This window comes from Podarcis pityusensis (genome assembly GCF_964106645.2).
Source record: "Podarcis pityusensis genome assembly, chromosome: 15".
Lineage (NCBI taxonomy): Eukaryota > Metazoa > Chordata > Lepidosauria > Squamata > Lacertidae > Podarcis > Podarcis pityusensis.
The window spans coordinates 36,968,386-36,993,690 of NC_138040.1; the positions used below are offsets into that span (position 1 = coordinate 36,968,386).

General features: G+C 42.4%; 1 protein-coding gene across 2 annotated transcripts in view; it reads right to left on the reverse strand.

Annotated features, from left to right (window-relative positions):
• UNC5D (unc-5 netrin receptor D) overlaps window positions 1-25,305 on the reverse strand; it is a 409,419-nt gene that overhangs the window by 95,637 nt on the left and 288,477 nt on the right. For both annotated transcript variants that reach the window (XM_080982356.1, XM_080982355.1), the window contains exons 5-7: window positions 21,438-21,618; window positions 17,777-17,944; window positions 13,303-13,467 (exon numbers count right to left, since the gene is read on the reverse strand). In XM_080982356.1, the coding sequence (XP_080838482.1) occupies window positions 13,303-13,467; window positions 17,777-17,944; window positions 21,438-21,618 (514 nt within the window). The remainder of the gene's footprint in view (window positions 1-13,302; window positions 13,468-17,776; window positions 17,945-21,437; window positions 21,619-25,305) is intronic.

Below are 25,305 nucleotides of genomic sequence, written 5' to 3' on the forward strand. Positions count from 1 at the left end.
ACAGAAAAGGGGAGAGTAGGGAAAACCTCACCGTGGGAGGCACAAAACAAGTTAAAACATGCTTTCCTCTAATATATGCTTGCTTATACACATTGTATGGTTGGAGAACCACACCACAAAATCTGGAGGAGTGCGCATGTTGAAGGATAATTGTGTTTCAGTTTGCATATTGTTTCAAAAACTGGGAATTGGGTAGTTTCTCATTAAAATGCAAAAAAATCAAAATAAAGAAATGTCAAATTGTTTTGACATTGCATATTCTTTGGAGCCCTAGAATATTCTTCAAGACAGAAGCCAACTCCTAGGGACTGTGGGTACTTTGGCCCCCACAATAAAATATTTGAGGGCTGAGCCCCTCCCCTGCTGATGGTCATTTCCATTCAAATGGTACGTGTGTGCTGAGTCATGTGATTGATTATGTGGGGCAGGGCTTACCTGGGCCCCCACAATATTTTATTCAAGTTGGCACCCTTGCTCTCCAAAAGACCACAAATACAATGCTCTTTTCAAGCATCCTGGCTAAGAAGCCGACAAGATGCCTATGGGAAGCCCAAAAGTAAGACCTGAGAGCAACAGCAATTTCCCTGTTTGTGATCTCCAGCAACTGGTACTCACAGACATACTGCCAGAGGAGGCAGCACATAGTCATCATGGCTAGTAGCCACAGACAGCCTTAACATCCATGCATTTGTCTAATCCTCTTTTAAAGTCACACAAGTTAGTGGACATTATGAGTTTCTGCTCAGCATATGGCTGCCTGCAAAAATCCTGCGTGACTGTTGTACAATCCCTGCACATTCAAACTGACTGAAGTTCATCCATGCAAGGCCTTAAAATCTGCACTGGAAGCTGCTATCATGTTCTGAAACCTGCCTACTCCTATATGAAGTGTGCCTGCCACAAGTACATGCAGGTTGTCTTGCCTGTTACGTGTAAATAATTTCAGGCAAAGCAAGGATTTTGAACCGGAGTGTATGGCTTCTATGCAAGTTCAGAGTCTATGCTGGTCGCTAGTGCATCACACACAGAGAAACAGGACAAATATTTGCTTAAATCTGCACATGCTCATTTGTGCATAGATGCAAATTTAGGAATGCCTACTATAATTTAAATCAGGGGTGGGGAACCTCAGGCCCAGAGTGCTGAACGTCTTCTTCAACACAGAGTGTGTGCAGCGAATGGAGTGCAGATATAAACAGCTGTCCACAATATATTTTCTTTGTTTGTTATGTTTTTCGACAATAAAACCAATGCTGCAAGCCATCACTCCTCACCAGCCAGCTTACAAGACATTTGATCAAATTAAATACAATTTCAATTAACCAATTATCCTATCACAACCCTTCCTGCATCCAGTGCAGAAAGTAACTCCCCTTTTAATTAGACAAAAAGTCAAGAGACCACGGGTGTGCAGCTAAGTAGGTCAAACTGCAAACATACACCTCTGAAGGCCACCTTGTTCCTGAGTAGCATTATTGACCACTTTAAAAAGGTAAAGGGACCCCTGACAATTAGGTCCAGTCGTGGCTGACTCTGGGGTTGCTGCGCTCATCTCGCTTTATTGGCCGAGGGAGCCAGCGTACAGCTTCCAGGTCATGTGGCCAGCATGACTAAGCCACTTCTGGCGAACCAGAGCAGCGCACGGAAACGCCGTTTACCTTCCCGCTGGAGCGGTACCTATTTATCTACTTGCACTTCAAGGTGCTTTCGAACTGCTAGGTTGGCAGGAGCTGGGACTGAGCAACAGGAGCTCACCCCGTTGCGGGGATTCGAACTGCTGACCTTCTGATCGGCCAAGTCCTAGGCTCTGTGGTTTAACCCACAGCGCCACCCGTGTCCCCTAAATGACCACTTTAAGATAATGAAAAACCAACACAAATGTACCCTCCTGTCAGGCTGTCTGTCATAGAGGCAGCTGAGGGAATTATGTTCTTTCAGGAGAGAGTAGACCTTCCCCTTCATCCTTATTTGGCTGGATATCACATCACCATAGGGGTGGGGAAATAACAAGTCAAGGGGCTAGTTATTCTGCTACTCTGGGCTGGAGCTGGATGCTAGAGAGGTTTGATTTGCTCTATGGGCTGAGTCCAAGGCCCTGGAAGTCTAATAGAGAGGCAAAGTTTGTTGCTCTGCTGTGAGCCCTTCCATCTTGTGCTCAGATTGTATGTATGTGCAAATAAAACCATATATCCTAAAGAAACCAGAGTCGTCAATGACCTTCATTCCAAAAAAGCTGAACCCTGGGTAGGCACCGTCACCCCTGGAGTCTCTCGCTGTTTAGAGATTTGGGTGTAGCAACAGAAATGGACCACTTCGGGCATACAGTGGTACCTTGGTTCTCAAACACCTTGGTTCCCAAACATCAAAAACCCAGAAGTAAGTGTTCCAGTTTTCAAATGTTTTTTGGAAGCCAAACGTCCGATGTGGTTGTCGGCTATTGTTTCCAGGGTGCCTGCACCAGCCGGAAGCTGCACCTTGGTTTTTGAACATTTCAGAAGTCAAACGGACTTCTGGAACGGATTAAGTTTGGCGCTTTTGTTTTTGCTATTTATTTTGCGTTTTTGAGGCTTTTCGCTTAATTTGTTTTTGTGGCTGTGTGGAACCCAGTTCATCTACTGATTGATTGATTGATTGATTGTGTGTGTGACTGCAGAAATGGATAAAAGCCCCCCATCCAAACAATGACTATCATCAGTGCAGGTAAGAATTTTTATTTTATTTTATATTTTTATTATCTACAATACTTATTTATTTTATAGTACAGTACATTGATTATAGCTTTTATTTTGTGAATCAATGGTCTCATAAGATAGTAAAACTCATGTTAAATTGCTCTTTTAGGGGTTGTTTTTAAAAGTCTGGAACGGATTAATCCATTTTGCATTACTTTCTATGGGAAAGCATGCCTTGGTTTTGGAACGCTTTGGTTTTGGAACAGACCTGGAATGGATTAAGTTTGAGAACTAAGGTACCACTGTACATAAAAGGGTTTAAGCCTCCACTTCATGTTATCACACACAGAGATTAATACCAGCAAGAAATATATACTTAGTGGAAACAACTGCAACATTCTACCCGAATTTTTTCTGATAACATCATCATAGAAATAGATGCTGTTTCCTGGTACGCATCTCTGCACCAAACACTCTGCTTCACACTTGTGCTTTTCAGTCACTCACTAACCGCCGCTCCAAGGTGTAAACTAGCCCACAGACTCATACATAATGCATTACAGATAATTAGCTTGCAGTCTCTTGAGGAAGAATTACATGTTAGAAGCAAGCCCTGATGGCTGCTTAAAAAAAAAAAAAGATATAGCAAAGTAGGTTCAAGAAGGGGGTGAATTTCAGCAGAGAAGCAGTGGGTGGGAAGGGTGATTTTAAAATGTGCATCTTCATTAAAGCATTGGAAAAGAGCGCCTAAGTATAAATGTGGACTATTTGCATTCAAGCATGTTGTCACAATATTTGAAAATCACCACAGAACAAATAATTTAAGCTGTTGTGGCGAATTAAATTCATGAGCAATATTTGTAAATCTTTGGCTTGCAAGAATTCATAATACAGGAAATCCAGTTCTGGACAAATGAGTCGGAATGTGGTATTCAACCAGCCCCCCCCCCTTCATTAATAGCTCCTTTCAGATGTTTATATTTATTGTAAAACAAAGTGGGTGTAGGACAGAGCATACTACTCTGTCCCCCTCCCCAATAGCCCTCCTTGACTTGGAGGTAGGGTTGGGTGACTCTCAATTTTTGTATCTCTCAGTTTCTCATTTTTTCCAATTTCAGTTTTCCATATTTCCACCTCAGTTTTCCATATTTCCACCTTAGTGATTTTTTCAATTTAACATCCTCATAAAAATTCACCAGCATTTTAGCAGGAACTTATCCTGATATAAAGACTTTTGTAGGCAATTTTGCCTAATATACACTTTTTCCCAAAATACTTCCTCCAAATACAATGCATTTTTTTGCATGCAAATCCCACTGATATATACATTCCTATGCATACTTTACCCTAATATATGCATTTTTTGTGCTGCAAAACTACACTGAAGATTTTGGATATGTGTGATATTTGAAGGATGGCTATGTCCCAGTTCATTTCAGGAAGGGCAAAGCAGGTAGGTTCACCTTTAAATACAAATTGAATCAAATTTATTCCCCATGCTTATTTGGAGGGCAATCTTCCAAAGGGAGGATCACCCCCCCCCCATTTCAGAATCCTGGCCGTTCTAAAATGTATTAGGATCCTCCATAAGTACAGGAACTCTCCTACTTCAGACATCCACCTGCCAGTTTGTGGAGGACAATGCAAGCAGCATCAGAAAGCAAAACTTGCACACTTCTCCCCACATCCTCACTTGTATTTGATTCAAATTTAGTGTGAATACCTGAAAAAGGCTTGCAGGGGACATTTGTGTGCTTTTCTCACCCATTCTGAAACAGAGGGGACCAAGATTGTTTCTGGTATTTTGCATACCAAATTCTAGTATGTGTGCATATATTTCTCATTTACCCTTGCCTTCCTTTCCTTCCTCTTCCTCTGTTGGGGTTATATATATATATATATATATATATAGTAACCCCCTTGTGGCAGGGACTCATCAAACCACTTTTTAAAAACCAAGTAGATGGTTCTGTATAAGCAAACAAGTACAGTGGTACCTCTGATTACAAATTTAATTCGTTCCGGAGGTCTGTCCTTAACCTGAATCCATTCTTAACCTGAGGTACCACTTTAGCTAATGGGGCTTCCCACTGCCGCCGTGCCGCCACTGCTAGATTTCTGTTTTCATCCTGAGGTAAAGTTCTTAACCCGAGGTACAACTTCCGGGTTAGCAGAGTCTGTGAACTGAAGTGTTTGGAACCCGAGGCACCACTGTGTTAGTGGCTGCAAAAAATGCAAGAAATCAACTATTACAGTAGTTGATATATCTACTTAGAAGTACTTATGGATGTAATGACAATCTTATTCCAGGTGCAGAACAATCATAGGCCTATTCATTGAGGAATAAGGCAAAGGTAAAGGGACGCAGGTGGCGCTGTGGGTTAAACCACTGATCCTAGGACTTCCCGATCAGAAGGTCGGCGGTTCGAATCCCTGCAACGGGGTGAGCTCCTGTTGCTCGGTCCCTGCTCGGTCCTAGCAGTTTGAAAGCGGGAAGTGCAAGTAGATAAATAGATACCGCTCCAGTGGGAAGGTAAACAGCATTTCCGTGCGCTGCTCTGGTTCACCAGAAGTGGCTTAGTCATGCTGGTCACATGACCTGGAAGCTGTACGCTGGCTCCCTCAGCCAGTAAAATGAGATGAGCACTGCAACCCCAGAGTCGTCTGCGACTGGACCTAATGGTCAGGGGTCCCTTTACCTTTAAGGCAAAGGTAAAGGGACCCCTGACAGTTAAGTCCAGTTGTGAACGCTTTACAGTCCAAGGGAGCTGGCGTTTGTCCACTTCCGCAGACAGTTTTTCAGGGTCATGTGGCCAGCATGACTAAGCCGCTTCTGGCAAAACCAGACCAGTGCACGGAAATGCCGTTTACCTTCCCACTGGAGTGGTACCTATTTATCTACTTGCAATGTGTGATTTCAAACTGCTAGGTTAGCAGGAGCAGGGACCAAACAACGGGAGCTCACCCCGTCGCAAGGATTCAAACCGCCGACCTTCTGATTGGCAAGCCCAAGCGGCACTGTGGTTTAACCCACAGTGCCACCCGCGTCCATATTAAGGAGTAACTCTGATATTTGCTTCCAAGAAAGTATGTTCAGGAACCCCTGTCTTGAAGGGTTCCAAAATGTAGGGGAAAGTCTGCATGCAATGCCTACAACCACATCTAACAGGTGGGTGTTAGGGGCAGGTCTAGAATCACGGATGTGCTAACTCACTTTATTCATGGCTCCCCTTCACATGATGCATGCATAAGAGAGACTCCTTTAGGAGGGAAGATGAATCTACACCTTTTCTTGCAGATTTCCCTACTGCTTACTAATACACAATTCTATTTTTTTTAAAAAAAGTTTGAACACTAATTCAGCCCTTCACTTATTTTTGAAGAGACCCAGGAAAAACACACACACACACACACACACAAAACACAGTGAAATGTGGTATCCAAGCTCTCCCTTAAGCAGTGGGAGACTGCACTGTGCTTTTAATGCATGCTTATGCCGTAATTGTCTGTTTGATGTTTGAACACCTGCTCAACCCCTCCCCCCCCCCCCATTTACAGGAAACGTGTCTGGAAAGATGCAAAATGAAAGGTAACACAATATCTGCTTTGAAGACTGAGGCACTGGAAGGCGGGGGGGGGGGGGAGCGATGGCACATGTTCTACATGTAGCTTTGCATTTCAAGTATGCACACCAGCTTGACCCAAGCCCCTTCTTCCAAGGAAGCCAGAAAAGAATTCTTCCCTTCAAGATTGAAATGTCAGAATGAAAGCTGCTGTGCATATTGAGGACAAACTTCTATCATTAAGGGCACAGCAGGAAAGGGGCAAAAGACATTCTAATAAGATACCTGCAATGAGGTTTCTCAAACGTTCTATAAAGACGCTACCCACTCACTGATACAAATTGCAGGGCAATGGTTTTTTGAAATTTTTTCCATTTCAAAAAAAATAAATAATAATATTTTTTTTCCCCATTTCTTAGGCTGGGAGAGCCAATATGGTGGTGTCCCCCTGATGTTGTTGGACTACTGTTCCTATTGGTCTAGACGCAGAGGCAGAGCTAGCTGCTCTGGCACATGCTGTGCACCTGGGGGCGGAGCTATAATAATAATATTAATTAATTTTATTTATACCCCGCCCTCCCCAGCCAAGACCGGTCTCAGGGCGGCTAACACCAAGTATAAAATAATTGATTGAAATACAACTTAAAAAACAAGATTAAAATACAACATTAAAATGCAGCCTCATTTCAGTAGGAACTCAAATAAAAAACTTTTTGGGGGCTGAAAACGTCAAGTCTTCACCAAGGCCAACTATCCAGACTGGTCCTACATGGGCCAGGAAAAAAAAATGGCACCTGGGGCACACCGACCCCACAGCACCTCCTTCCTCCACCAGTGTCTAGGCAGCAAAGATCAAGGATGCAGGAAACTGTAGTCCAAAAACTGGGGGGGACGGGACACATTGACTACTCCATTCTATTTGCTGGTGTTGTGTTCAGCCCATCAATCCTTAAAACACTTGCAGGAGGGGGTAGGTTATAAACAAACGAGCATGAACTGGACTGTGCTGTGCTGCTGGGGGCAGAGGGCTGAGTGCAGACAGATGCAGAGAGAGAGAGATGAGGCTCAGCAATCCACACAAAGAAATTACAACCTGTTTGGGGTTCCTTGGGGCAGGGACAGTAGTTAGGAACACAGAAAGCTGTCTTGTACTGAGTTCGGGCATTGGTGCATCTAGCTCAGTAATTCCAGCTCTTTAGCTTCTTCTTCTTCTTTGGCGATCCCTCGTAGCCGAGTAAGATTGTCTTCCATAAACACGGTTTTAACAATGAGTCCGTAGGTGACTGTGGAGGCCAATTCTGGATCCACACGTCCTTCCACTGTGGGAACATTGGTTTCCAGGCAGGAGTTGATCACGGTGTGTATTTGCCAAGCGTGCCTTCCTCTTAGTTTCTCCCTTTTGTTCTGAGTTCGAGTGTCTTCAAAGCCCATGACACCTTTGGTAAAGGCTGTTCTCCAACTGGAGCGCTCGCAGGCAAGTGTTACCCAATTGTTGCTGTTTATATTACATTTTTTAAAAAATTGCCTTGAGAGAGTCTTTAAACCTCTTTTGTTGACCACCAGCATTGCGCTTTCCATTTTTAACTTCAGAATAGAGTAGTTGCTTTGGAAACTCTTTAGATTAGATTTCTCCCAGCCCTTCTCAGAGATGCTGGCGATTGAAAACAGGTACTCTGCCACTGAGCTGCAGATCATCCCTGCCCCTTCTCCCTATAATTTACACTATTTATTTATTTTAACAAAAAGTGGGGAAGTCTTCACAAGTCCCTTACTCTCAAAGCTCCATAACTCTGCTCAGGTGACTCAGGACAGCCTCAGTGGCACTCTGTACCTGTCCAGGTGCCCCACAGCCTCAGCATGTGACCTTTCCACCAAAAGTGACCAAATGAACAGTAAACCCACCTTATCTGCCCCCCCCCCTTTCTCATTCTCCCTCTTCTTTTAATTAGACCAGGTAGCAAAAGCCTGTCCAGTCTCTGAGTAGACTGGAACAACTGTCAGCCGTGCACTGCCAACACAAAGTTTGAACAAGGAAGTTGGGGAAGAAACTCTGCTTCTGAATGACAGAACTGGTTCACATATGTTTTTGGCCTCGCGAAAGGAACAGCGTTAGCAAGTTGTGCCTGCAAAAAAATAGCCTCAGAGATTACTTTTCTGAAGCTTTGCACTACGTTTCCTTCACAATTCCCCATGGGGAAAATCAGAGCTGGAAAGGCACATATTGAAACAAGAAGGAAAGGGGAGATAGAGAGGTGGAGAAAAGGAACCAAGACAGGATAATTGCACCAATTCCTACCAGCTGAGAAAGCAAAAATAAATATGGGGAGCCTGAAGATTATTTGACGTATACATATAGTGTGACACACAAAGGAGTAAAGGGAAATGGGAACTTGAGAAATTTTATTTCTGTAAATTCCAGTACAAACTGGTCTGATCCACACCTGTGGACTAATGCATGGATCACAATATTGATCCTACAATTCTCCAAAATGAGCATTCTTGGCTAATGAGTCATCTTGGCTAAGAAACAATAATACCAAAATGTATGTCAAAATGCTAACTTTAGAATAAAATGGTTATTTGCCTATGAATTTCTGTGCTTTTCTTTTTAAAAAGTAATCCCAGATTAACACAGAAAGGGGACACGATGGACTAATGAACAAGCACATGGCAAACTGACATATACTGAAAACAGACTGATCCATTTTCCAGAAAAAAAATAAAAATCATTCACATAGTTGATAAAAAATATTCACTTAGTATTTCATTCTGATTGAACAAAGAGAGGTAGATAGGGGTTCTGGATAAAATGCATATTTCTAATTCAGATAAAGGATAGTAACACTGGCCAGACATGGGGGGCCTGTGCTGATCTCAGCTTTATTCTTGTTTTCCACTGTTCCCCTGCAAGGGCTCACTCTCCTTCACAGGAAGGGGAGTGCTGGAGCTGATAACATCTCTCAAAAAAAAAACCCAGAAGCAAGTGGATACAATGACAAGTATGTATGAATGCAGGCTTAATGGCTCAGATTCCACTACCATGGTTTCAGAATGGAAGAGTGGCAGTTTTGTTCAGGTGCATGGACATAAACTCAGTGGTCTTGCCAGCCAAAAGTTTCAGGATTTGATGGACAAAGTTCCAACTCCAAAGAGTATTGGTCTTTTGATGCTTTCCAAAACAAACTGCAATTATTTCAAAACGCAGTCACCAGTAGGAGCAAAGTTGCCTCACTGCACTGTTGACTCATGTTAAGTCTGTGGTCTACTAGGACCCCTAGACCCTTTTCACATTTACCGTTGTCAGAAATAAACACAACAACTTTCTACGTTCGTGTCTCTTGGCAAAAGGGGAAAAATATTTCCTTGACTCTTGGAGGGATGACTAGCTACAGATCTCCAAAGCACAAAGTTTTCATTTTTTATTTCATTTTATTATTATTTTTTGCTTTGCTATGTTCCCAGCAGTGCATCCTTAACTTGGATCTTGATACAACACTAATCCTTTTGGAAAGAAATCTGCTATCTGAGCTTGTGTCTAGCAGCACAACTGGACAAAAGTCAAGGTTTTGTTTTCTACAAGCTTAAGCCAAAGGCAACATTTGAAGCCGCCCCTGTCTCAAGGACCTCCTGTTCTATCTGATGGGATTTAAACGCAAGCTTTTCACTAAAGCTACTGGCTACATGAGGAGCAGATGCCTGTAACCAAACAAACAGTACACTAATAGGGGAGAAGATAGGAAGGGAAATGCCTAGGATCACCTTATGTAATATAGTTTCAATCAGCTGCAGAGCTGAGTTAAAGCACTCAAGCACAAAGGCCTCACTTTAGAGACTAGCCTGGGGGAATGATGGTTTTTGAGTATGTGAGATGTGCTGCCATCAACAATCCTCTTTTTGCATTTTAGTTTCTTTCAGTTTGGACACTCTACTGCAGTTCAGCTGCCACCAAATACTACCTAATTTGTCTCACTGTCCCATTATTTCATGCAATTTACACAAGTTAAAGTTAATTAACAATGTAATAGTTTCCACACCTTTAATTTCAATGCAAAGGAAATGCAGTTCAAATGACGGACAAAATGCCATTGATTACATATCATTTGCAGACTGAAAACAATGAACGCCAGTCGGTATTGATTTCTGTTCTGGACATGGGATGAATAAATGAACATTGGTAATTTCCACTTCTTTTTCCATTTCCATTGGATTTCATGCCCCTGAAGATTTCCCATGAGAAAATGTAGCCCTCAGGCTGAAAAGCATTCCACCTTCCTGGATAGGGCACCATCTGGTCTAGGACTAGGGCTGTGAGGAAAGACATGAAAATGAACTTCCAGAAGCTTCAGCAGCCTGCCTGATACTGGGTTCCTCATCAGGACCAGCAAATGCAGAACAATTTGTGCAAGATAAATGCAAGGAATCAGAATCTGAGTTACTCTGTCACAAAAACATGGTTTTTCCAGAACTGTAAAATATTAACAGGTATGGATCCAAACATTATCCCGCTTAAATGAAAAGTGAGGTTCTTGGTGGCAGCCTTTGCTGTGGTTGTTCTGTCCAGCTGTGAGCAAGTATTTGGTTTATGGATGGCTACAGTTTTTTTTGGACTTTCATCCCACAAGCAGCAAGTAGCTTTTACCCAGCAGTTTAAAAGGAAACTAGGCCAAATGGAATGTGTCCAGAGGAGGATTGGGAAGGAGACCAAGTCCTATGAGGAATGGTTGAAGGAGTTGGGCATGCTTGCCCCAGGGAAGAGACAATATGATGGCCATCTTCAAATATCTGAAAGGCTGCCACCTAAGTGATGGATCAATTTTTGTTTTCTTTTGCTCCAGAGGAAAGGACACAAACCACTGAGTTTTAATTTCCAAGAAAGGGGATTTTGAGTCAACATTAGGAAGAAACTTCCTGGTGGAATGAACTGCTTTAACAGTGGAACAGATAAAAGGTGATAGACTCTTGTTTGCTAAACAGGCTGGGTGGCTATCTTTAAGGGATGTAGTAGCAGTGGATTTCCAGCATCAGCAGGTGACTGGATGAGATGACATTTGAGGTCTCTTCCACCTCTATGACTCTGTGATGCATTTTAGCTAACATGCATAGTGCAAAAACACACATTGAAATACAGGGGTTTACCTAATGAGTACCCATAACAAAGAGTTCATTTCTTGCACAGCAAGACAATCAAGCAGAAAACAGCATGATGGATTCATAGAAACAGAACTCAATAGGTGTTCACAGGTCTGTACACCAAGGAGTCTCACTCTACAAGAATGATCATTGCTTGAAAGGGTTTAGTAACCTCTGCCCTGCAGGCCTATTTAGGCCTGGTATGAGTTCCAACTTAGCCTGCAAAGCCGTTTTCTCAAAACCACATCCACTTACCCCACACCTGACTTCACATGTGATGTCAGGCATGCGGCAGATAAGCGTGTGATTCCAACGGAACAATCAGGCACTTAAAGTGAGCTCCTGATGGTTCCTTTGCAAGTGGGGCTCACTGACAAGAGCTGATCAGCGCTGACAGCCAGACCCACTGGGATTGGCTGCACCAGCAAGTTCCGCATCAGGAACCTGCTAGTGCAGCTTAAGGGGGCTTGCTGTCAGCTTTGCCAGTCTTCAGAGGGAAAATGTCAGTTTGCAGGCATGGTCTGAATCCGAACTGCCATCTGCAAACAAACTTCAAGGAAGCTTGCTCTGTCTGATCAGCTGATCAGCGATTACAGTGAGGCCCTTTGAAGTCGTGAAGTGGCAGAATGATAACAGCAGGTGATTGACTGGTGGATGGAGGCTCTTGCTTACAAGCAAGTAAGAAATCCTCAGTCAGGCAAGTAACTGTGCAGGCTCAGCTGCAGATACAAGGCTCAAGAGTCATGGTATATCTGCTCAAGATGCTCAGAACTGGACAAAAGCAACGAAGACGTCCCAACAAGATTCCCGAATGCTGCCTGCCAAGTTTTAAAAGATGCGGTATAGCATGGCTCATCCACAAGACTCACTCGCCTTGCGGGGATGTCAGGATTGCAAACGTGTTTGGGCTTCTGTTCAGTTGCCGTCACCTCTGGTTCCGCCTCCCCACTCAGTTAATTGTTTGTTGAGGGACATTTTACCAGATCCAATTCCAGCTATCGGTCGGTATCTCCTGTCCTAGATCTCTTTTCCAATTATTTCAATAAGTATTAATTGATGTTTCCCTACATCTAGAACTGCATGGGGTATGTGAATGCCTGAGCAGTGCCTTCAGCTAACCCCCAAACAGAAACAGAAATCTGCCTTATAACCAAGTAAGACCATTGGTCCATCTAGCTCAGTATTGTCTACAGTTCTCAAACTTTCTATCTCTAGGGTTCACTTCAGAGGACTGAGCCCCACCAATTGCAAAATGGTGATGGCAGAGTTTGACACTGGCAATTACTAATATCCCTTTGTATTGATATTCAATCCGTTTTAGGAAATTGTTCTTTGTTTCTGATCCATGCCACTTGGACATTTATTTTTATTCAATTTCTGCATTGATCCATATTTAAGGTTAGGGGAGGGAGACACCACTCAAAATTCTAATCTGCAAATTAGTTTGAGAGATGTGGATCAAGTTGACTCACATAGGAATTGGCAAAGATCAAATTCTTCAAACATCCCCATTCCAAAATCAAAAGAGGAGCCTGTAGGTTCACTGCTAATCTGGACATACAAAGAACAAAATGAAGTATCTTTCAGTCTGTGCGACCTTCCTTTGACACCATCTGTTTCTGAGCAACTGATACATGTTGGACCATCCCAAGTAATCACTGATAAATTATTCACCACAGGAGGAATCCAAAACTTCCCTTCCAGCCAATATAACCCTTTCTATGGACTTCAAAGGATTTGAGCTCCAAGCAAAAGACATCGGCAGAATGAATTTCAAAGCTATGAACACACACACACAGAGGCTCCTTTGTCGACTGATTTCACTGCAGACAACTCTCTCCAGTCTGCAACATGAATCATAGACTTGGCTGTTAGTCTTAATTTAAGGGATAGAGAGGGAGGAAAAAAGACATTGACTTCCCATGAAAGCTATTTACCTTGAATGCAAAGTCCTTCAGTGCAGTTCTCTGACTCTTGGCTTGGACCTTCACAGAATTTCCCACCATTCCGTGGAGGTGGAGCACTGCATTCCCGGATCCTCATGTGCTCACACTCGGGACTGCAGACCGACCATTCACTCCACACCTCCCAGCCGCCATCCACTAAACAGAAAAGAAGGAATTCACTGCTGCTTTAAATGACAAATTGTTTGATCCAGAACTCGTTTGGGGCACTTTGGCAATATAGGTGAACTCCCATATAGGCAAGATAGATGAAATCCTTACCCCATCATTTCTCAAATTTATCCCAGTTTTCCCTTCCATCGGAAGGGGGTGGACACTCCATTATATGCTTGATTTTTTTGTTTGTTTTGTTGTGTTTTAAAAGCAGAGGTTGGATGGTTACCTATCAGGGATGTTGTAGTAGTGAATATTTTGCATCACCAAGGAGTTGGACTGGATGATATTTGAGCTCATTTTGAAGTCTCTGATTCCCTGATCCATCAAACCCAGATCTGAGAAACCTGTGGCTCTCCAGATGTTGTTTGCCCCAACTCCCATAATCCCTGCATTGGCCATGCTTGCTGGGGCTGATGGGAGTTGGTCCACCATCATCTGGAGGGATGCAGAGTCACCAGCTCTGATCTAGCCTGCAATCTGATTTATTTTATCTCTGCAATGTTCAACCAACCATAGATCACCTGCAAACTTTCTGCTCCTTATATCTAGAGCTCCCTCCTAAAACACACATGCAATGCCCTCAAACACTTCTTGGAATTCAACTTCTCCCACACAGTTATCAAGACAAACCCTTAATCCAATGGTGAGGAACTTTAGCCCTCTAATTCTTGATGGATTCCAAAGCCAATCAGCCCTAGCCAATGATCAGGGATCATGGGAAGTGCAGTCCAGCAGTAATGTATAGGTACTCCTGTCCAATGACTCATGGTTATATATTCTGTGTGTGTCCTCAGGAGGACCATTGGGATCAACAGACTTTGAGTAAAATTTAATTGAACATAATCCAGTATCCCAATATCTTAGCAAAGCTAAGTCTAAATAGGTATAACTAATCTGAATACATAAACCTTGTTTTAGATCATGCATAAGCTGCAGTGTCCCTCAGGCTTATATGCTCCTGCTCCCCAACTCCTCATCCCCAAGTAAGATGCAGAGAATGAAAGTTCAAAAGCTTACATTTCTGAACAAACCATTGTTCACCCCAGTATCTTGTTGGCAACTTGGAATCTATATTCTAGTTTAGGGGTAACCAACATGCTGTTTTCCAGATGTGGTGGAATCCCAGCCAGTATGGTCTGTGATCAAGGACAGGCATAGGCAAACTTGGCCCTTCAGATGTTTTGAGACTACAATTCCCATCATCCCTGACTACTAGTCCTGTTAGCTAGGGATGATGGGAGTTGTAGTCCCAAAACATCTGGAGGGCCGGTCAAGGAGTTTTCCTATGCCTGATCAAGGAGTTTGGAAGCTATACTACAGCAACATAGCAGGTGTTTATAACTAGGCTGCAACATTTCAGTTTACAGGAGGAAAACCTATGTTTGAATGCTTTGCTGTAGAATAATCCCCTAACCACAGAAAACTAGAATGTCAGGGACAACAGCAGGCTAGAACTCTTCTCCCTGACATCTAGCTTTGTATGTGCACAGAAGGTTTATATGTAACTATTAACTGAACACATAAAGCTGAATGGTCCATCTGTTTGTGTTATATACTAGACCTCAATTACACCATGCAAAAAAGGTGAATAAAATCTTTTTGTAGGGGGGGAACCTTGCAAAAAAACTAGTGAAGTTGAATTTAAAGCTCAAAACTGCTGTACAAGATTACATGTGCTAAAATTTATCTGCTATCAAAGAGAAGCCTAAATGGCTTCTTTTAGGTTGTATCTCTTCCCCAAATTTCTGTGCTATTTTTCCCCATTCATTTGGGCTGCAGCTACAATGTTTTTGAGAGGGAGAGAAAGATTGCCTGAAGCAAAAGAAGAAGGAGGAAAGAAGCAGAAGCAAAAATGATCTTGGGAGAAATGCTGACAGTTGGAGACTCGTTTTCAGACTTATTTGGAATCACAGGAAAGGGTTCATAGTTGACCAATTTTACATCATTTGCTTTCACCATTAACCACTAGAGAAATCTGCGATCACATGATGTCCCATGTCCACATGATGCAGAAGGAAAAGCAATTTGGAATGCAAAACATACCAAAATGTTTATTTCAGCAGAAAGGCCAAGTCGAACGAGCTGATGCATTGGGGTCCATTATTGCTCTACTCAAGCCCCAAAGTGGGTCACAGGATGGGGCAGACCTACTGTGCTATCTTATTGGCAAGTGGGCTGCCATTGCTAACCAGGAAGGAGAGGTTGGAGCAGTGCAAACATGCCTGTGGAGCCAATCCTGCTTCTGCATTTGCACCGCACCAACCTCTTCTCCTGCCTAGTCAACAGTGACCCACTTGCTACAAAACAAGCCTTAGCGACTCCACTCAGCTCCACTCCACTCCACTCATGTATGCATGAGGTTTTTCAAACTTGACCAAACCATGGTTGGCATTATGTCCGAACAGTCCCTTAGAGTGAAGCGAATAGCGGGTCAAAAATCCAAGGTCCAATCAGTCTAGGGGTTGAGATAATTCTGACATGTACCTGAAACATGACAGCTAGCCTTGCAGTTCTCTTGCTAATGCCCATAAGATATTCAGGATCAATATGTCTAACAACTGGCTTAGAACAGCTCACTTCCTGTCTTACAGTCTTTGCAACTCCCTGTCCAGCTCTTTTTCATGTTGCCCGTGTCCCAATTATGCACGTTAACAGAGCCAGTTCAAAAGAAATGCTAGATTCAATAAATTCCAATTTAAAGCCCGTAGATATGAAACAGACACCCACAGTGTTCAATGAGTTTTGGATAATGAAACCTAAAGAAAATATGCATGCATTTTAAAAATTGGACAGTGCATATTGGTAAATTTTCTTTTTTTTGGGGGGGGGGGATCCTCACACATAGAGGAAAACACAGAGATGACCATTGGCCACGCTCCCTGGTATATCATGTAATGGATTGTAGGCTAACATGTTTTTTAAAAAAGGAAAACATTTGTGATTTATTTTTTTAATCCTCATGAAAATTCATCAGCATTTTAGTGTGAACTAATAATACACACCTTTGTATGCAGTTTTCACCAATAAACACATTTTGCAAGCATTTTGCCTGAGTTTTTCTTCACAGATATATGCCTCAAAATGACACTTTTCCCTAACAAATTTTCATATAAACTATTTGATTGTTAAAAAAAATCACCAAAAAGAAAAAAAGGAAAGAGTGTGAATTTCCAAGGACAGCGTATTTCATTTCATGCATTGTTTCAGAAACTGTGTCTTTAGGTACGTCTGCATGAGAATGTAAAATGAACTGAATTTATTTTGCATCCCTGCCCTCAGGTGACTTTGCATATTGCAAAGAGCTCAGGAGGATAACAGCCCCATCTTCCCAACTTCAACCATGGGCCTGTGAACCATTTATTATTATTTATTTCCAAAAATTTTATTGATTTTAACAGATGTAACATATAAAACATACAAAAGAAAACACATTACAATACTACAAGAAAGAAACAAAAAAACAAAAATAAAACACATATTCCTTCTAAAGTTCATTTTAAATTCCATTGTTAACTGACTTCCTCAAATCCCCCCTAACTGAGTTTCCTTGTATCACCTTGTAGCAGTTTTCCAAGATCATCTTTCTACTACAGTTAACTGGGCCTGTGAACCATTTAAATGTAGGCTTGTCAGACCTCACCCCATTGGCTCTGCTCCACAAGGCCTCCTCTCTCCTCAACTGTTACCTGGGGCAGCCATTCCATCAGGCTGCCTCAGCGGGAGAGTTAAGACCCAGGGCTCATGTCTCCAGCTCTTCCAGAGGCTTAGTTCCATGAGGCACTTCCTGCCTCTGAACAGTGCCAGGTGGTCATTAGAAGAACAACTGTTTAGAAACTGGTGCCAGTGTCTGGATTCTGATTTTCCTCTTGCCTCCCAGTCCCTTTTGCCTTGTGTGGTGTGTGTGCTTAGATTGTAAGCCTGCAGGTAGGGACTGTCTTGCTTTGACTGTACGTAAGTCACTCCAGGCTCACTGGAAGGAAAGATTGTGAAGCTGAGGCTCCAATACTTTGGCCACCTCCCTGGAAAAGATCCTGAAGTTGGGAAAGATGGAGGGCACAAGGAGAAGGGGATGACAGAGGACGAGATGGTTGGATAGTGTTCTTGAAGCTACCAGCATGAGTCTGACCAAACTGCGGGAGGCAGTGGAAGACAGGAGTGCCTGGCGTGCTCTGGTCCACGGGGTCACGAAGAGTTGGACACGACTAAACAACTAAACAACAACAACGTCACCCCAGGAGCCTTTTAGCCTTCATTACTCTAAATAAATAGTAATAAATACCATCTCTCTCACCAGGACACAGTGAAGTGCAGGTAATTTTCTGCACAGACATTCCTTCGCAGAAGGCACCTCCGTTGAGAGGAGCTGGGTTTGTACAGGTCCGTGACCTCTTCTGCCATCCTCTGCCACATCGTACGTTGCAGTTGGACCACTCTGTCCATGAAGACCAGCCTCCATTCACTGCAACCAGAACACATATAGGGAGGTGGGGGAGTAGGGAGGAGATGGAGATCACATTAACATTTGAAAAGAACAAACCTTCATTTCATGCCCTTCCATTCTCAAGCTCTCTTTTTAAAAGGAAAAAAGAAAAAAGTCCTGCATGTTAAATTCCAAAGCTCAGTTGTAGACACTGCTGCCTAAATAACACTGGGATGCAATTATCTAAAGAACTTGGTGTCGATGTGTGGTCATGTTTGAAGGAGGCAGACTTATATGCCAGGAGGTGCTGAGGATGACAGGGAGATGGTTTTTGAGAAAGGAGAGGCTACCACCCTAATTCTCTCCAAACACATTCCACTTAAGGCACAATCAGATTCCTCAAAAGGCAAAAAAATAATAATGAACGGAGGTTGTCTAGGCATCTATCTGACTTATAATTCTGCACTTTAAAGAGAACAAAGGCAGCCAAGCACAAAAGAGGCAGAAACTTTCTCTTCCAGTTCAGATATGGCTGTTTGAAAAGCAACATTAGGGGTCCATACTAAGTTTGATTAACAAGCTCTCCTACAGAGAAAGAGCTGTTACAAGGAACCATAGATGCACAATTTTATTTTGACTGACCCTTGGCAGGAGGAACTTCCCCTCCCACCAAGGGCCACATTACCTTGAGGGTAATCTGTCGAGTGCCACATGAAAGTCCCCTGTCCGAAACCTTAGAGAGTAATTGCCAGTCAGGGCAGACAAGACTGAGCTACATGGACCAATGGTCTGCCTGGGTAGACAGTATCTTTTCCATGTGGCAACATCCAGATGCTGAACCATCTGCTTTGCATGAAGAAATTCAGTCCCCAGCATCTTCAGGTAGGTCTGGGAGAGACCCCCGTCTGAAACCGTGGAGAGTCACTGCCAGTCTGACTTGGCATAAGGCAATTTCCTATGCTCCTATCTCTGCCACCCTCCCTCTGCTTTAAATGAATATTGCAAATGGGGCCCTGGGTAATTCTTTTTTAGTATTTGCTTATTTGTTACATTTCTTTCTCCTCTTTCCACCAAATGGCCCTCCAAGGTGGCTAACAGCAATAACATATAAATTAAGATCAGTTTTGTCTAGGAAAATCCAGAGGAGGGAGATTGAGCAAACAGTTGGCCATCTTTATTAACTTCGGTGTGTCTACTCTGAGTAGAACTTGCACTGGATGCAACACAAAGAGTCTTCTGGCCCCTTAAAGGTGAACTAATTTACTATCGTATTAATTTTCATGGATTATGGTCCATTTCATCAGTAGCATGAAGTGTTATCCTGAATTTTAGGTGTATATATACACTTGGCAGATTGTGAAGTGAGGTCAAGGGGAAATGTAATGCAGAAAATGTACAGCCAGTGATAATTACATACTTAACAGTGGTTATTCATAAAATAGTTGCCTGTGACATTGAGAACTGTTTAGGGAATCAGCGTTGTTAAGTATGTAATTATCACTGTACTTTTCTGCATTTCATTTCCCTCTGAACCCACTTTTACTACCCCCCCACAAAAAACCCCCATGTATCTATCTGAACACACACCTGAATAAAATGGCTTAAATCTAATGAAGTGGAATATACTCTATAAAAGATTATGCCATAATAAAATTGTTTGTTTTTAACTTGCCACAAAATCCATTTTATTTTTGCCATAAAACACCCCCTTAAGAACTGAGGCTGTCCCTGGGCCAAGAACGACTCGCCATCTGTTCTCTTTGAACTTAGTTGCCAGTTTGTGGTCAGCGTTGCAGTTGTTTGTGGGGGGTTTTAAGACCCCCACACTTCCTTTTTCTTTTCTTTTCTTTCCCCCTTTTATTTCATAGTGAATGCCATCCTTCAAAAAAACAAAAACCCAACCACAACCAAAGACACACAATGATTCAGCACTTGGAATGAAGTAGCTCAGTCCAAAGAAGTTTACTGAGCTAGTTGAAAAGTCTCTGACCTACATCTGAAAATAGCTCCCATACTTTTCTTTTTAAAAAGTGCTTCAATCAGACATCTAGAAAAAAAGTTAGAAAGCAAAGTGTGGAGACAATTTCCTAAAGCTTATTGGGAAGATATGGAGACATTGCTATTGCTAAGGATGTTTAGTCATTTAATCACTGCTGCTAAGCAATCAGAAGGAAGCAATGTGAGGCACTTCCCATATATTTCCTGGTGAAGAGATTTGTTCTCCTCCAACAGGAGCAGTGCATTTTAGAACTGTGTGACTGGCACACATTAAACAGGGTAATTCTTTTCTGTTATGGAAACACAATTATGGGGAACGCTTCACTAGTTGATATTCAGTCTTAAAAATGTCTTACTTGTGTGGCCTCTGATTTGCTTTTGAACCCAATATTTCAGCACAACCGCTTGTAACATTCTGAATGCTGATTTATAAAAAAATATTTTGCAGAGGATAAACTTCTTATGAATTAAAAAGAAATCAACCAGATGAACTCAGACCGAAACAGTTTGTTTTGTAAAAGTATGAACTTTAATAGGAATGAGTTTCTTTTTGGAATGCATGAACTTGAAATAGAACTAGTTCCTTTCTAATTGACACTTTCTAAGCACTGTAGTGAACATTGTCACCAAGTCAGTTCAGTAATTAGTTATTTCACATATTCAGTTAGCACTATGTATTGGACCTTGCCAGTTTGTAATGGCTTTATAGTGAAATAGGTGTTAAGTTATCAAGGAGGTGTGCTCCCAAGGATTTTCGTGAATTTCTGGGACTGCCAATCAAACAATGGGGTTTAAAGGCTTTTCTTTAATGGCTTTTAAATTGATCTTGCTGTTAACTGTTTATTCTAGTCACTAATTAAAATGCATATCACAATTTCTTGGTCCAAATTATATTTTTAGAATAGCTAAGGAGGGGTTTTCTAATAATTATTAATCACAGATAAGTCTTTGGGGGAGGGGGGTGGAATCCAAAAATACCAAGCAATCTCGATCCAAGGAGTCCCTTTTCACATGTACAGTGGAAGCACCTTCTAAACCCTGCTTCAGCCTTGTGAAGGAGGAACATACATTCATTTCATGATCAATAGAATAATGAAACAAATGTAACTAAAATGAATTCCTTCCCATTCACAAACTGAGTTCAGAAGGGACGTCTAAGCATTTCTTGAATTCTTGAATTCATTTACTTTTTGTTTTGTTTTGTTTCTCCTAAATGCTGCAGGTAGATCAATCGGATTGTCTGATGCTTTTGTTTACTTGTGTTTCTGTGAAGAGAAAACACACGGAGAGACAAGTAAAAGTGTCAAACAATCTGATAAGTCTTCTTATCTGCATAGAACCCACTAGTTATGCCAAGCCCAAGCCCTAGAAATAATGCTTATACTTAATGATAGTGTTATTATTATTATTTCTTAATAAAATTTGTATACTGCCTTTCATCTGAAGATGACAGGGCTGTTTAACTTGTGAACTGTACCAATCAACAGGTTAGCATTTGCAAGCTAAGAAGTTATAGCATTTCACACCCACTGACCGTACACCACAACAGTGGCTGACAGGCTTCTTCTCTTGGCAACTATGTTGGCTGCCATACATGTGTAGTTCCCAGAATCAGAGAGGCGCGCTTGGCGGATGATCAGGTTGTGATCTGCTCGGGTGTCAATGTTCTCATCCTGCTCAGCATCAACGGGTTCTTCATTCTTCAGCCATTCCACCTGGAGGGATAAAACATGAAGGGTGGATTAATGGGATGGATTTACTTTATTTATATTCCACCTCTCCAGAATTGAAGATGATGGATAACATTAGTCACTTACTGAAACTGATTGGCAGTTTAATCAGGGCAGACAGAGGAAAGCATATTTTCATATCGTATGTTCATTGTATAAAATTTACTGCTACAATTTGCAAGGGGGTTAGACAAATTCATGCACAACAGTGATCAGTATTGGGCCAAGACATTTTGCTACCTGAGGCAAAGTGCAAAGATGGCAGCCTTCCATTCCACATACAGAAGCCACCTGGAATAAGCTAGCACACTTGAGGGCAACAAAGTAGTTATGCTGGTACAGGACAGACTAAATGGCACACATAGCTCTGTCCTGCAGCATTTGAGGGCTGAGGAGGGCTATCTCCACTGCCTCTTAGCATCTGCTGCCTGAGGAAATCATTACACTTTGCCTAATGGTGGGCTTGGCCCAGTCAGCAATGATGGCTGTATGGAACTTCCATGTTCAGAGACACCATGCCAATGAATATCAGTTCAAACAAGTTACAGCATTTCACATCCACTGAGGAGGCAACAGCAGGTCAGAGCTGCTACCTTCACAACCTACTTGTGGACTTCCTGGAAAAATCTAGTTAGACATTATGGAAAAGAAGATGCTATGCTCAATGCACCTTTGATAACATATAGAAGTACTGTTCTTAAATGAAAGATTAATCCACAACTGTCCTTAAGGGCCTTTTCACACACTGGGTGATATCCAATTAATGTGTCCCATTAGGTCCAGAATTTCTACTTGCACAATAGGACTTTCCCCCATCACCCCCTGTACATTTCCCCCAATCTGTTAGAGCAGGTTGGGGAAACCACTAGAACATATTTAGGGGGTGCACAGGGTAAGGAAAGTGGGAACGCCTTGTTGCAAAATCCTGGAACTGACAAGATGGTTATTTGGTGATATTTGAGTTCTAACCACTGCATTTTTTGCATGTATGTGAATACACCTTACTTTTTATTTCAGAAGTTATCTAAAATTGTGAAGCATGAATGTTACCAATAGATTGCTACAAGAAAATCAGACATATACAAACATACAGAAGTAGAAACGAACTGAGTAATCAAAGGTGGACAAAAATGAGAGGATGCATATCCACATTAAACAAATTTAGTCAAAATCTAGAGGAATTATATTAACCAATTAATATTCTACCCTCATTTGGCAATTATGCTCACTTTCTCTCAACGACTTCACATATTTATTGTGAGGATAAGCTGTGTTGGCAGTCCCAAAATCCTTGAAGGAAGAGTATGATAAACATTAAAAAAAAATTGGTACCATGGGATTTCTTGAGTCACAAAACAACCAATGGCCTGCTGAATGATGGAGATCACAAACAAATGTGGGATATCTTCAGAGCAAGAGAAGCAAACCCTTCTTATGTTCCTTCCTTCCTAATAAAACTGAAACAATGTGCTGATATGGCCATAATGCTAAACCAGTCTTTAGGCTCTCATATTCACCCCACCTCCTCTAGCTTGACTGAAAGGAGTCTGACAGTTTTTGCATCCTTTTCTGATTAACCACAGCTTGCCATCTTACCCCAAAGCAGTCAAACTGTGATTGATCTTAACTACTGTTAGTGGAAGCGAGCCAAGTTCAAATGAGGGTTCATGAAGCCGGCTTGTTTCAAGCGTCCATAGTAAAGATTAACTGCAGTTTATGGTTGAAATGGCATGCCAAACATAACCTAAACTGGAGGCAGAAGCTTTGGGTCGCCTTTTTCTCACTGCCATGCATGACACAAGCCTGAGGCTCATTTAGGTTTGTCTTCATAATGATAAACATGGGATGAGGAACCTGTAGTCTTCCCAGGTGTTATTTGACTCCAGCTCCTAGCAATCCCCACCATCACGACCATGGTCATGGATTATGGAAGTTAAAGTCCATCAATATCTGGTGGGCCACTGCTTCACTATCCCTGCAGTAAACTATGGCTTGGTATTACATGCAAACTAGGCCAGCCTCTTAGAACAGAGTTGTGGTGAGGGACACGCCAGCCTCCCTCTAGACTTGAAGCAGAAAGAAGCCTCAAGCTTCCTAATATTTCATATACATCTTTCAGAAGCAACAAGCTATGGATCTCATATACATATGAATTCCCGGAAACACTGACAAAATATTATTTCACTCTGGAGCTGGCACAAAGCTGCTTAAACTAAACCACATAGAGCTAATTGGCATTGCAGAGCAGGTAAATTTCAAGGCAGAATCAGCTGTCTCCATCAAAATATGAGAGGGCTCAGGATCCAGGTTCAGTGGCAGGTCTTTCTGCAGATCCACAAGAATGAGCAAAAGGCAGTGAAGTAACAATTTATTTCCATGTCTCAAACTCAGACAGATAACCTCAGCTGGAAACCAGGAGAAGAAGGGCTTGTAACGTGCAGGTAATCAGCTTATGGATCTGCAGGCTACAGGCATTCATTAGCACACTGTTCTGTGCAGATGGTTGGCAATTTGTAGATTTTCTAGTTTATAAACAAATCTGCGGCCACCGACCATCACAGCCAATTAGACTCCATGCCAAGCAGCAGGCTCTTTCTGCAATGCCATCCGTCACATTGGTTAGCTAGGGACAGAAGGAGCAAAAACAGACTTACCCTGCACTCCTCACATCTCTGCAAGATGACACTGTTGGGAGGGAGTGGAGGGGGGAAACAAACAGCAAGGAATTTGCAATGATGAGGCAGTGTTACATTATATTTATGCACAACGGCATACCAGCTAACAAGCCATGAGTGAATTGCATGATCCTTGGGTTTCGCCCAAAGTCACCAGGCAATAATACAGGGATAGTCAACATGATGCTCTCCAGATGTTGGTGGATTACAGATCCCATCATCCCTGATCACTGACCATTTGGCATAGGCTGGTGGGAGTTGTAGTCCCTGGTCTTCTTAGCTAATGTCTGTTTTCCTTTAGATCTTCACCACCACAACCTCTGGCTTTTTTCATTATCATACTCTCTCTGGCAGAAACTCATGAACCGCATAAGAAAGGTCAAAGTTGTACCTATGGGGTATTTTCCATCTTGTCTCCACATGTCAGGGACTGGGTAGAGGAGGAATGGTGGAGACTGCCTCCCCAGCTTGACCCTTCCAGGGAGGAGGAAGAGGAAGACAGTTTAGGTTTACAACAGGGGTTTGAGGGAGGTCACAGCTCAGAGGAAGGTGAGGGGGAAAGTTGGGAAATAATGAGAGAGGAGGAGGAAGCACCGGGGGGCAACAGCTGATGGACACTGTATTTAGAAAGCATTCCAGACCCCCCTCTCTCAGAACCCTGCGAGCCTTGAAGGTAGAGCCTTGAAAGAGAGCAAAGAGCTCAGACAGAAGGCACTTAGCAGCACCTGTAAGAGAGGTGATGAGAATGACGAATGAGGAAATGGGAGATTCATGCGGGACAGCGCTATTATCCAAGAGGCTGGGTTCTATAGCCTCTCTCTGTAAATACTGAATAAAAAGTGGATGGTAAGAAACATTTCCTTGTCTTTGTACGTTCTAGGGCAATCGGCCAGGAGTTGCTGGCAGCAGCCTGACACCACACTGCAGAGAGCAACTTAGAGATCATTGCACTTAGGAAGACAGGGCCAGTCCTTCTTCCCTTAGTATCCCTTTTGGG